Source organism: Salvelinus fontinalis, chromosome 42 (assembly GCF_029448725.1).
Source record: "Salvelinus fontinalis isolate EN_2023a chromosome 42, ASM2944872v1, whole genome shotgun sequence".
NCBI classification, from domain to species: Eukaryota; Metazoa; Chordata; class Actinopteri; order Salmoniformes; family Salmonidae; genus Salvelinus; species Salvelinus fontinalis.
Window position 1 is genome coordinate 4,716,919 of NC_074706.1, and position 15,735 is coordinate 4,732,653.

At 41.6% G+C, this 15,735-nt stretch overlaps 1 protein-coding gene across 1 annotated transcript in view; it reads right to left on the minus strand.

Moving 5' to 3' along the window:
* The window catches only part of LOC129841510 (mastermind-like protein 3), a 57,035-nt gene extending 43,084 nt beyond the window's left edge, over positions 1-13,951 (minus strand). The window contains exon 1 of the mRNA XM_055909809.1: positions 13,272-13,951. Coding sequence (XP_055765784.1) covers positions 13,272-13,277 — 6 coding nt within the window. The 5' untranslated portion in view covers positions 13,278-13,951. The remainder of the gene's footprint in view (positions 1-13,271) is intronic.
* Between the last annotated feature and the right edge of the window lie 1,784 nt (positions 13,952-15,735).

Genomic DNA, 15,735 nt, shown 5'->3' on the forward strand with positions numbered 1-15,735 from the left:
CACACATAATGCGAGAGAGAGTGAGAAAGAGAGAGAGACACAGAGAGAGACACAGAGAGAGAGAGAGAGAGAGAGAGAGAGAGAGAGAGACATAGAGAGAGACACAGAGAGAGAGAGAGACAGAGAGAGAGACATAGAGAGAGAGACAGAGAGAGAGACATAGACAGAGAGACAGAGACAGAGAGACAGAGAGAGACACAGAGAGAGAGAGAGACAGAGAGAGAGCGAGAGAGCGAGAGAGACAGAGAGACAGAGAGAGAGAGAGAGAGAGAGAGAGAGAGAGAGAGACAGAGCGATCGGTCACTAGCGATACACTAATGGTGTGAGAGTCAGCATGCAGGACCTCCCCTCCACCATTCTTCCCTCCCTCCCTCCCTCCCTCCCTCCCTGCCTGCCTCCCTCCCTCCCTGCCTGCCTCCCTCCCTCGTTCTTCTCAGTCATCCATCCTGATATGATGAAGGTGTCTGATATAAATGGCTGCTTCCCTGCAGCAGATGAGACCAGCACACTGACCATGTTAATCTCTCACACACATTGAGGGAGGGATGTGTGTGTGCTTGATGGGGAGGGTGATTATCAGTGGGCATGTGCATGTTTATTAGTGTGTGTGTGTGTGTGTGTGTGTGTGTGTGTGTGTGTGTGTGTGTGTGTGTGTGTGTGTGTGTGTGTGTGTGTGTGTGTGTGTGTGTGTGTGTGTGTATGTTTATTAGTGTGTGTGTGTGTATGTGTGTGTGTGTTTATTAGTGTGTGTGTGTGTGTGTGTGTGTGTGTTTATTAGTGTGTGTGTGTTTATTAGTGTGTGTGTGTTTATTAGTGTGTGTGTGTTTATGTGTGTGTATGTTTATTAGTGTGTGTGTGTGTGTGTGTTTATTAGTGTGTGTGTGTGTTGTGTGTGTGTGTGTTTATTAGTGTGTGTGTGTGTGTTTATTAGTGTGTGTGTGTTTATTATGTGTGTGTGTGTTTATTAGTGTGTGAGTGTGCGCGCCTCTTTCCAGCAGACTAATGTTATGCCTTCAGCTCCTTTTATGCTGCAGAGAAATCAATGACCACACAGCACCTCCAGCAATCCGTGTGACAGAAGAGGGAATAGGCTAGCTTCCTTAGCGCTAGCGTCTTCCCAACCACCACAAGCTAATGTAGCACTAGCGCCATTTGAGCTAACTATCGTGCTAATTAGCACTTGTACCCTTGTGCTTAGCCTAATTATAGCAACTCTAACTAGCATTTGGTCCCTTAACTGATAAAATATGAGAGAAAATTATCCTAGCCGCTAATATTTGTTAGCACTTGTGCTCATAGTAACCTATGGTAGTACTAGTTAGGGTTAGTATCAGCTAAGCTAACCCTCCTCCCTGAAACAATTGATTGATAAGGGGTGGGCTAGTGCAGTATATTGTGGTGTTCATTGTCCATAATGGAGATCAATAAAGCTCCTCTGCAAGGTCTAAATAATACTAATAATCACACACACACGCACGCACGCACGCACGCACACACACACACACACACACACTGACAGGACCTCTGGTCTGAATAACGCTAATGATTGGACTATTAGAAACATGTCATAAATCAGAGAGAAAATGGCTGAAAGGGAGAGTCAGCTTATTGACAGGTGGAATTGTCTGTGTGTGTGTGTGTGTGTGTGTGTGTGTGTGTGTGTGTGTGTGTGTGTGTGTGTGTGTGTGTGTGTGTGTGTGTGTGTGTGTGTTATTGACAAGTGGACAGAAGGACATAGCTACTACTAGATGCCTATAAGTAGCCTTAGTACAACATAATAATAACCAGGCCAACTATATAGCAGGGTAACAACCCTCCAACATATAACAGGCTAACTATATAGCAGGGCTAACAACCCTCCAACATATAACAGGCTAACTATATAGCAGGGTAACAACCCTCCAACATATAACAGGCTAACTATATAGCAGGGTAACAACCCTCCAACATATAACAGGCTAACTATATAGCAGGGTAACAACCCTCCAACATATAACAGGCTAACTATATAGCAGGGTAACAACCCTCCAACATATAACAGGCTAACTATATAGCAGGGTAACAACCCTCCAACATATAACATATAACAGGCTAACTATATAGCAGGGTAACAACCCCCCAACATATAACATATAACAGGCTAACTATATAGCAGAGCTAACAACCCTCCAACATATAACAGGCTAACTATATAGCAGGGTAACAACCCTCCAACATATAACAGGCTAACTATATAGCAGGGTAACAACCCTCCAACATATAACAGGCTAACTATATAGCAGGGTAACAACCCTCCAACATATAACAGGCTAACTATATAGCAGGGTAACAACCCTCCAACATATAACAGGCTAACTATATAGCAGGGTAACAACCCCCCAACATATAACAGGCTAACTATATAGCAGGGTAACAACCCTCCAACATATAACATATAACAGGCTAACTATATAGCAGGGTAACAACCCTCCAACATATAACAGGCTAACTATATAGCAGGGTAACAACCCTCCAGCATATAACAGGCTAACTATATAGCAGGGTAACAACCCCCCAACATATAACAGGCTAACTATATAGCAGGGTAACAACCCTCCAACATATAACAGGCTAACTATAAGGCAGGGTAACAACCCTCCAGCATATAACAGGCTAACTATATAGCAGGGTAACAACCCCCCAACATATAACAGGCTAACTATATAGCAGGGTAACAACCCCCCAACATATAACAGGCTAACTATATAGCAGGGTAACAACCCTCCAACATATAACAGGCTAACTATATAGCAGGGTAACAACCCTCCAACATATAACAGGCTAACTATATAGCAGGGTAACAACCCTCCAACATATAACAGGCTAACTATATAGCAGGGTAACAACCCTCCAACATATACATATACAGGCTAACTATATAGCAGGGTAACAACCCTCCAACATATAACATATAACAGGCTAACTATATAGCAGGCTAACAACCCTCCAACATATAACAGGCTAACTATATAGCAGGGTAACAACCCTCCCAACATATAACAGGCTAACTATATAGCAGGGTAACAACCCTCCAACATATAACAGGCTAACTATATAGCAGGGTAACAACCCTCCAACATATAACAGGCTAACTATATAGCAGGGTAACAACCCTCCAACATATAACATATAACAGGCTAACTATATAGCAGGGTAACAACCCTCCAACATATAACAGGCTAACTATATAGCAGGGTAACAACCCTCCAACATATAACAGGCTAACTATATAGCAGGGTAACAACCCTCCAACATATAACATATAACAGGCTAACTATATAGCAGGGTAACAACCCTCCAACATATAACAGGCTAACTATATAGCAGGGTAACAACCCTCCAACATATAACAGGCTAACTATATAGCAGGGTAACAACCCTCCAACATATAACAGGCTAACTATATAGCAGGGTAACAACCCTCCAACATATAACATATAACAGGCTAACTATATAGCAGGGTAACAACCCTCCAACATATAACAGGCTAACTATATAGCAGGGTAACAACCCTCCAACATATAACAGGCTAACTATATAGCAGGGTAACAACCCTCCAACATATAACAGGCTAACTATATAGCAGGGTAACAACCCTCCAACATATAACAGGCTAACTATATAGCAGGGTAACAACCCTCCAACATATAACAGGCTAACTATATAGCAGGGTAACAACCCTCCAACATATAACAGGCTAACTATATAGCAGGGTAACAACCCTCCAACATATAACAGGCTAACTATATAGCAGGGTAACAACCCTCCAACATATAACAGGCTAACTATATAGCAGGGTAACAACCCTCCATCATATAACAGGCTAACTATATAGCAGGGTAACAACCCTCCAACATATAACATATAACAGGCTAACTATATAGCAGGGTAACAACCCTCCAACATATAACAGGCTAACTATATAGCAGGGTAACAACCCTCCAACATATAACAGGCTAACTATATAGCAGGGTAACAACCCTCCAACATATAACAGGCTAACTATATAGCAGGGTAACAACCCTCCAACATATAACAGGCTAACTATATAGCAGGGTAACAACCCTCCAACATATAACAGGCTAACTATATAGCAGGGTAACAACCCTCCAACATATAACAGGCTAACTATATAGCAGGGTAACAACCCTCCAACATATAACATATAACAGGCTAACTATATAGCAGGGTAACAACCCTCCAACATATAACAGGCTAACTATATAGCAGGGTAACAACCCTCCAACATATAACAGGCTAACTATATAGCAGGGTAACAACCCTCCAACATATAACAGGCTAACTATATAGCAGGGTAACAACCCTACAACATATAACAGGCTAACTATATAGCAGGGTAACAACCCTCCAACATATAACATATAACAGGCTAACTATATAGCAGGGTAACAACCCTCCAACATATAACAGGCTAACTATATAGCAGGGTAACAACCCCCCAACATATAACAGGCTAACTATATAGCAGGGTAACAACCCTCCAACATATAACAGGCTAACTATATAGCAGGGTAACAACCCTCCAACATATAACAGGCTAACTATATAGCAGGGTAACAACCCTCCAACATATAACAGGCTAACTATATAGCAGGGTAACAACCCTCCAACATATAACAGGCTAACTATATAGCAGGGTAACAACCCTCCAACATATAACAGGCTAACTATATAGCAGGGTAACAACCCCCCAACATATAACAGGCTAACTATATAGCAGGGTAACAACCCCCCAACATATAACAGGCTAACTATATAGCAGGGTAACAACCCTCCAACATATAACATATAACAGGCTAACTATATAGCAGGGTAACAACCCTCCAACATATAACAGGCTAACTATATAGCAGGGTAACAACCCCCCAATCATATAACAGGCTAACTATATAGCAGGGTAACAACCCTCCAACATATAACAGGCTAACTATATAGCAGGGTAACAACCCTCCAACATATAACAGGCTAACTATATAGCAGGGTAACAACCCTCCAACATATAACAGGCTAACTATATAGCAGGGTAACAACCCTCCAACATATAACAGGCTAACTATATAGCAGGGTAACAACCCTCCAACATATAACAGGCTAACTATATAGCAGGGTAACAACCCTCCAACATCATATACAGGCTAACTATATAGCAGGGTAACAACCCTCCAACACTATAACAGGCTAACTATATAGCAGGGTAACAACCCTCCAACATATAACAGGCTAACTATATAGCAGGGTAACAACCCTCCAACATATAACAGGCTAACTATATAGCAGGGTAACAACCCTCCAACATATAACAGGCTAACTATATAGCAGGGTAACAACCCTCCAACATATAACAGGCTAACTATATAGCAGGGTAACAACCCTCCAACATATAACAGGCTAACTATATAGCAGGGTAACAACCCTCCAACATATAACAGGCTAACTATATAGCAGGGTAACAACCCTCCAACATATAACAGGCTAACTATATAGCAGGGTAACAACCCTCCAACATATAACAGGCTAACTATATAGCAGAGTAACAACCCTCCAACATATAACATATAACAGGCTAACTATATAGCAGGGTAACAACCCTCCAACATATAACAGGCTAACTATATAGCAGGGTAACAACCCTCCAACATATAACATATAACAGGCTAACTATATAGCAGGGTAACAACCCCCCAACATATAACAGGCTAACTATATAGCAGGGTAACAACCCCCCAACATATAACAGGCTAACTATATAGCAGGGTAACAACCCTCCAGCATATAACAGGCTAACTATATAGCAGGGTAACAACCCTCCAACATATAACAGGCTAACTATATAGCAGGGTAACAACCCTCCAACATATAACAGGCTAACTATATAGCAGGGTAACAACCCTCCAACATATAACATATAACAGGCTAACTATATAGCAGGGTAACAACCCTCCCAACATATAACAGGCTAACTATATAGCAGGGTAACAACCCTCCAACATATAACATATAACAGGCTAACTATATAGCAGGGTAACAACCCTCCAACATATAACAGGCTAACTATATAGCAGGGTAACAACCCTCCAACATATAACAGGCTAACTATATAGCAGGGTAACAACCCTCCAACATATAACAGGCTAACTATATAGCAGGGTAACAACCCTCCAACATATAACAGGCTAACTATATAGCAGGGTAACAACCCTCCAACATATAACAGGCTAACTATATAGCAGGGTAACAACCCTCCAACATATAACAGGCTAACTATATAGCAGGGTAACAACCCTCCAACATATAACAGGCTAACTATATAGCAGGTTAACAACCCTCCAACATATAACATATAACAGGCTAACTATATAGCAGGGTAACAACCCTCCAACATATAACAGGCTAACTATATAGCAGGGTAACAACCCTCGATCATATAACATATAACAGACTAACTATATAACAGGCTAACAACCATCCAACATATAACATATAACAGGCTAACTATATAGCAGGGTAACAACCCCCCAACATATAACAGGCTAACTATATAGCAGGGTAACAACCCTCCAACATATAACAGGCTAACTATATAGCAGGGTAACAACCCTCCAACATATAACAGGCTAACTATATAGCAGGGTAACAACCCTCCAACATATAACAGGCTAACTATATAGCAGGGTAACAACCCTCCAACATATAACAGGCTAACTATATAGCAGGGTAACAACCCTCCAACATATAACAGGCTAACTATATAGCAGGGTAACAACCCTCCAACATATAACAGGCTAACTATATAGCAGGGTAACAACCCTCCAACATATAACAGGCTAACTATATAGCAGGGTAACAACCCTCCAACATATAACATATAACAGGCTAACTATATAGCAGGGTAACAACCCTCCAACATATAACAGGCTAACTATATAGCAGGGTAACAACCCTCCAACATATAACAGGCTAACTATATAGCAGGGTAACAACCCTCCAACATATAACATATAACAGGCTAACTATATAGCAGGGTAACAACCCTCCAACATATAACAGGCTAACTATATAGCAGGGTAACAACCCTCCCAATCATATAACAGGCTAACTATATAGCAGGGTAACAACCCTCCAACATATAACAGGCTAACTATATAGCAGGGTAACAACCCTCCAACATATAACAGGCTAACTATATAGCAGGGTAACAACCCTCCAACATATAACAGGCTAACTATATAGCAGGGTAACAACCCTCCAACATATAACAGGCTAACTATATAGCAGGGTAACAACCCTCCAACATATAACAGGCTAACTATATAGCAGGGTAACAACCCTCCAACATATAACAGGCTAACTATATAGCAGGGTAACAACCCCCCAACATATAACAGGCTAACTATATAGCAGGGTAACAACCCTCCAACATATAACAGGCTAACTATATAGCAGGGTAACAACCCTCCAGCATATAACATATAACAGGCTAACTATATAGCAGGGCTAACAACCCTCCAACATATAACAGGCTAACTATATAGCAGGGTAACAACCATCCAGCATATAACATATAACAGGCTAACTATATAGCAGGGTAACAACCCTCCAGCATATAACATATAACAGGCTAACTATATAGCAGGGCTAACAACCCTCCATCATATAACAGGCTAACTATATAGCAGGGTAACAACCCCCCATCATATAACAGGCTAACTATATAGCAGGGTAACAACCCTCCAACATATAACAGGCTAACTATATAGCAGGGTAACAACCCTCCAACATATAACAGGCTAACTATATAGCAGGGTAACAACCCTCCATCATATAACAGGCTAACTATATAGCAGGGTAACAACCCTCCAACATATAACAGGCTAACTATATAGCAGGGTAACAACCCTCCAACATATAACATATAACAGGCTAACTATATAGCAGGGTAACAACCCTCCAACATATAACATATAACAGGCTAACTATATAGCAGGGTAACAACCCTCCCAACATATAACAGGCTAACTATATAGCAGGGTAACAACCCTCCAACATATAACAGGCTAACTATATAGCAGGGTAACAACCCTCCAACATATAACATATAACAGGCTAACTATATAGCAGGGTAACAACCCTCCAACATATACATATAACAGGCTAACTATATAGCAGGGTAACAACCCTCCAACATATAACAGGCTAACTATATAGCAGGGTAACAACCCTCCAACATATAACATATAACAGGCTAACTATATAGCAGGGTAACAACCCTCCAACATATAACATATAACAGGCTAACTATATAGCAGGGTAACAACCCTCCAACATATAACAGGCTAACTATATAGCAGGGTAACAACCCTCCAACATATAACAGGCTAACTATATAGCAGGGTAACAACCCTCCAACATATAACATATAACAGGCTAACTATATAGCAGGGTAACAACCCTCCAACATATAACATATAACAGGCTAACTATATAGCAGGGTAACAACCCCCCAACATATAACAGGCTAACTATATAGCAGGGTAACAACCCTCCAACATATAACAGGCTAACTATATAGCAGGGTAACAACCCTCCAACATATAACATATAACAGGCTAACTATATAGCAGGGTAACAACCCTCCAACATATAACAGGCTAACTATATAGCAGGGTAACAACCCTCCAACATATAACAGGCTAACTATATAGCAGGGTAACAACCCTCCAACATATAACATATAACAGGCTAACTATATAGCAGGGTAACAACCCTCCAACATATAACAGGCTAACTATATAGCAGGGTAACAACCCTCCAACATATAACAGGCTAACTATATAGCAGGGTAACAACCCTCCAACATATAACAGGCTAACTATATAGCAGGGTAACAACCCCCCAACATATAACAGGCTAACTATATAGCAGGGTAACAACCCTCCAACATATAACATATAACAGGCTAACTATATAGCAGGGTAACAACCCCCCAACATATAACAGGCTAACTATATAGCAGGGTAACAACCCTCCAACATATAACATATAACAGGCTAACTATATAGCAGGGTAACAACCCTCCAACATATAACATATAACAGGCTAACTATATAGCAGGGTAACAACCCTCCAACATATAACAGGCTAACTATATAGCAGGGTAACAACCCCCCAACATATAACAGGCTAACTATATAGCAGGGCTAACAACCCTCCAACATATAACAGGCTAACTATATAGCAGGGTAACAACCCTCCAACATATAACAGGCTAACTATATAGCAGGGTAACAACCCTCCAACATATAACAGGCTAACTATATAGCAGGCTAACAACCCTCCAACATATAACAGGCTAACTATATAGCAGGGTAACAACCCTCCAACATATAACAGGCTAACTATATAGCAGGGTAACAACCCTCCAACATATAACAGGCTAACTATATAGCAGGGTAACAACCCTCCAACATATACCATATAACAGGCTAACTATATAGCAGGGTAACAACCCTCCAACATATAACAGGCTAACTATATAGCAGGGCTAACAACCCTACAACATATAACAGGCTAACTATATAGCAGGGCTAACAACCCTACAACATATAACATATAACAGGCTAACTATATAGCAGGGTAACAACCCTCCAACATATAACAGGCTAACTATATAGCAGGGTAACAACCCTCCCTATACATATAACAGGCTAACTATATAGCAGGGTAACAACCCTCCAACATATAACAGGCTAACTATAAGGCAGGGTAACAACCCTCCAGCATATAACAGGCTAACTATAAGGCAGGGTAACAACCCTCCAGCATATAACAGGCTAACTATATAGCAGGGTAACAACCCCCCAACATATAACATATAACAGGCTAACTATATAGCAGGGTAACAACCCTCCATCATATAACAGGCTAACTATATAGCAGGGTAACAACCCTCCAACATATAACAGGCTAACTATATAGCAGGGTAACAACCCCCCAACATATAACAGGCTAACTATATAGCAGGGTAACAACCCTCCAACATATAACAGGCTAACTATATAGCAGGGTAACAACCCTCCAGCATATAACATATAACAGGCTAACTATATAGCAGGGTAACAACCCTCCAACATATAACAGGCTAACTATATAGCAGGGTAACAACCCTCCAACATATAACATATAACAGGCTAACTATATAGCAGGGTAACAACCCTCCCAACATATAACAGGCTAACTATATAGCAGGGTAACAACCCTCCAACATATAACAGGCTAACTATATAGCAGGGTAACAACCCTCCAACATATAACAGGCTAACTATATAGCAGGGTAACAACCCTCCAACATATAACATATAACAGGCTAACTATATAGCAGGGTAACAACCCTCCACAACATATAACAGGCTAACTATATAGCAGGGTAACAACCCTCCAACATATAACAGGCTAACTATATAGCAGGGTAACAACCCTCCAACATATAACATATAACAGGCTAACTATATAGCAGGGTAACAACCCCCAACATATAACATATAACAGGCTAACTATATAGCAGGGTAACAACCCTCCAACATATAACAGGCTAACTATATAGCAGAGTAACAACCCCCCAACATATAACATATAACAGGCTAACTATATAGCAGGGTAACAACCCCCCAACATATAACATATAACAGGCTAACTATATAGCAGGGTAACAACCCTCCAACATATAACAGGCTAACTATATAGCAGGGTAACAACCCCCCAACATCATAACAGGCTAACTATATAGCAGGGTAACAACCCTCCAACTCATATAACAGGCTAACTATATAGCAGGGTAACAACCCTCCAACATATAACATATAACAGGCTAACTATATAGCAGAGTAACAACCCCCCAACATATAACATATAACAGGCTAACTATATAGCAGGGTAACAACCCTCCAACATATAACAGGCTAACTATATAGCAGGGTAACAACCCTCCAACATATAACATATAACAGGCTAACTATATAGCAGGGTAACAACCCTCCAACATATAACAGGCTAACTATATAGCAGGGTAACAACCCTCCAACATATAACAGGCTAACTATATAGCAGGGTAACAACCCTCCAACATATAACATATAACAGGCTAACTATATAGCAGGGTAACAACCCTCCAACATATAACAGGCTAACTATATAGCAGGGTAACAACCCTCCAACATATAACAGGCTAACTATATAGCAGGGTAACAACCCTCCAACATATAACAGGCTAACTATATAGCAGGGTAACAACCCCCCAACATATAACAGGCTAACTATATAGCAGGGTAACAACCCTCCAACATATAACATATAACAGGCTAACTATATAGCTGGGTAACAACCCCCCAACATATAACATATAACAGGCTAACTATATAGCAGGGTAACAACCCTCCAACATATAACATATAACAGGCTAACTATATAGCAGGGTAACAACCCTCCAACATATAACATATAACAGGCTAACTATATAGCAGGGTAACAACCCTCCATCATATAACAGGCTAACTATATAGCAGGGTAACAACCCCCCAACATATAACAGGCTAACTATATAGCAGGGTAACAACCCTCCAACATATAACAGGCTAACTATATAGCAGGGTAACAACCCTCCAACATATAACAGGCTAACTATATAGCAGGGTAACAACCCCCCAACATATAACATATAACAGGCTAACTATATAGCAGGGTAACAACCCTCCATCATATAACAGGCTAACTATATAGCAGGGTAACAACCCCCCAACATATAACATATAACAGGCTAACTATATAGCAGGGTAACAACCCTCCAACATATAACAGGCTAACTATATAGCAGGGTAACAACCCTCCAACATATAACAGGCTAACTATATAGCAGGGTAACAACCCTCCAACATATAACAGGCTAACTATATAGCAGGGTAACAACCCCCCAACATATAACAGGCTAACTATATAGCAGGGTAACAACCCCCCAACATATAACAGGCTAACTATATAGCAGGGTAACAACCCCCCAACATATAACATATAACAGGCTAACTATATAGCAGGGTAACAACCCTCCAACATATAACAGGCTAACTATATAGCAGGGTAACAACCCTCCATCATATAACAGGCTAACTATATAGCAGGCTAACAACCCTCCAACATATAACAGGCTAACTATATAGCAGGGTAACAACCCTCCAACATATAACAGGCTAACTATATAGCAGGGTAACAACCCCCCAACATATAACATATAACAGGCTAACTATATAGCAGGGTAACAACCCTCCAACATATAACATATAACAGGCTAACTATATAGCAGGGTAACAACCCTCCAACATATAACATATAACAGGCTAACTATATAGCAGGGTAACAACCCTCCAACATATAACATATAACAGGCTAACTATATAGCAGGGTAACAACCCTCCAACATATAACATATAACAGGCTAACTATATAGCAGGGTAACAACCCTCCAACATATAACATATAACAGGCTAACTATATAGCAGGGTAACAACCCTCCAACATATAACAGGCTAACTATATAGCAGGGCTAACAACCCTCCATCATATAACAGGCTAACTATATAGCAGGCTAACAACCCTCCAACATATAACAGGCTAACTATATAGCAGGGCTAACAACCCTCCAACATATAACAGGCTAACTATATAGCAGGGTAACAACCCTCCAACATATAACAGGCTAACTATATAGCAGGGTAACAACCCTCCAACATATAACAGGCTAACTATATAGCAGGGTAACAACCCTCCAACATATAACATATAACAGGCTAACTATATAGCAGGGTAACAACCCTCCAACATATAACATATAACAGGCTAACTATATAGCAGGGTAACAACCCTCCAACATATAACAGGCTAACTATATAGCAGGGTAACAACCCTCCAACATATAACATATAACAGGCTAACTATATAGCAGGGCTAACAACACCCCAACATATAACATATAACAGGCTAACTATATAGCAGGGCTAACAACACCCCAACATATAACATATAACAGGCTAACTATATAGCAGGGCTAACAACACCCCAACATATAACAGGCTAACTATATAGCAGGGCTAACAACACCCCAACATATAACATATAACAGGCTAACTATATAGCAGGGCTAACAACACCCCAACATATAACAGAACCTTCATTATGTGCTGTACAGTGATCCATCTTCACACTACTGGAGCATGTCTGCGATTGGAGGGACTGGTGGTGATGTCATGGTCTAAATATACAGTATGGTCTGTCTCAGCTACAACAACTGGAGGTTGTGTAAACACACACCCACCCACCCACACACACACACACACACCCCCCACACACACACACACACACACACACACACACACACACACACACACACACACACACACACACACACACACACACACACACACACACACACACACACACACACACACACACACACACACAGTAGGATCTGCATTGTGACGCAGTAAGAGGGAAGGATCGCGTTAGATAACTGGTCGAGATCACACACATAAGACTGAAGCGTTTAGGCCTGAATTCCCAGGTGCGTCTGATGACACCACAGCTATTTCAGGCCCATCTGCAGGAAAACAGAACAAGAAAAAAAACAGAGAAAGAGAACGAGGGAGGGAAAAGGGAGAACGGAAACAGATTATCTATATTTAGCAGGATGCAACATTCCACAACATAATAATACTACTTCCTGCAGTAGTCCAGGACAGAGAGAGACAGAGAGAGAGGGAGGGGAAGAGAGAGAGATAGAGACAGAGACAGAGAGAGACAGAGAGAGAGAGAGACAGAGAAAGAGGGAGGGGAAGAGAGAGAGATAGAGACAGAGCAGAGACAGAGAGAGAGAGAGAGAGAGAGAGACAGAGACAGAGACAGACAGAGACAGAGAGAGAGAGAGACAGAGAGCGAGAGAGACAGAGACAGAGAGACAGAGACAGAGACAGAGAGAGCAGAGACAGAGAGAGACAGAGACAGAGAGAGACAGAGACAGAGAGAGAGAGAGACAGAGAGAGAGAGACAGAGACAGAGAGAGAGAGAGAGAGAGACAGAGAGAGAGACAGAGAGGGAGAGAGACAGAGAGGGAGAGACGGAGGATAAATAAAGTGCTGCTGTACAACTATTGTAACCGTTGTAAAAGCCCACCCTGATAACACCGGAATTTCTGGGAATGTCAGAGCCGAGTCATGTGACTTTCCCTGTGTCCTCGAAAATGCTGACCTTCCGAGCAGGAGAGAGGGAGGGAGGGAGGGAGGGAGGGAGGGAGGGAGGTCGGGGTGAACCATGCACTTCCTCTTCTTTAACCAAAAACAAATGAAGCGACAAGACTCTCAGGTTGGGTGAAAAGTGAACCTTAACAACCCAGTAAGGCCTAATGGCAAACACACACACTGTACACACACACTGTACACACACAATGTACACACACACACTGTACACACACACACTGTACATTTATGTTCCTGAACTATTCTGTTCCTCCTGTCTCTAACTCCTCGACCAAGAGTTCAGTTTGGCGCAGAATGAAACCACCAGGGGGTGTGTTAGTGGGAGCTTCTATTCGCCCTGTGTGTGAAAATGTGTTCCTTCTAAAGATGTCCAAAACAATCGAACAAACACAGGTTACAGGGTGTGTGTATAGTTGTCCAACATGATAAAAAAAAGGGGTGTGTGTATAGTTGTCCAACATGATAAAGAAGGTGTGTGTGTAGCCTAGAAGCTAATTACACTGTTCACTCTGCTACATGTGTGGAGAGATGTTAGACATGACCTTTAGAGAGAGAGAGAAAGAGAGAGAGAGATGGAGATGGAGAGAGAGAGAGAGGAAGGGAAGGACAGGGGTAGGGAGTGAATGGAAAGATAGTGACAGGAAGACAGAGAGAGAGAGAGAAAGAGAGAGAGAACAGAGAGAGGAAGGGAAGGACAGAGGTAGGGAGTGAATGGAAAGATAGTGACAGAAAGACAGAGAGAGAGAGAGAAAGAGAGCGAGAGAAAGAGATGGAGATGGAGAGAGAGAGAGAGAGAGAGAGAGAGAGAGAGAGAGAGAGAGAGAGAGAGAGAGAGAACAGAGAGAGGAAGGGAAGGACAGAGGTAGGGAGTGAATGGAAAGATAGTGACAGAAAGACAGAGAGAGAGAGAGAAAGAGAGCGAGAGAAAGAGATGGAGATGGAGAGAGAGAGAGAGAGAGAGAGCAGAGAGAGGAAGGGAAGGACAGAGGTAGGGAGTGAATGGAAAGATAGTGACAGGAAGACAGAGAGAGAGAGAGAAAGAGAGCGAGAGAAAGAGATGGAGATGGAGATGGAGATGGAGAGAGAGAGAGAGGAAGGGAAGGACAGAGGTAGGGAGTGAATGGAAAGATAGTGACAGGAAGACAGAGAGAGAGAGAGAAAGGAGGAAGAAGAGGAAGAGTTTGTGTTAGTAAAGCAGGAACAGTGTGTGCTGTTCCAGACAGAGGTGTCACGGCGAGGCATCAGCCATAATCAAACGATTACCAGCAGCAGAACACCCCGATCACAGCAGAGAATAATTAAAGGCTGATTCAGAGCCACCCTGGGAACGTTGAAAAAGTCAGTTTGTCTGAGACGATGACACATTGAGGAATAATTAAAG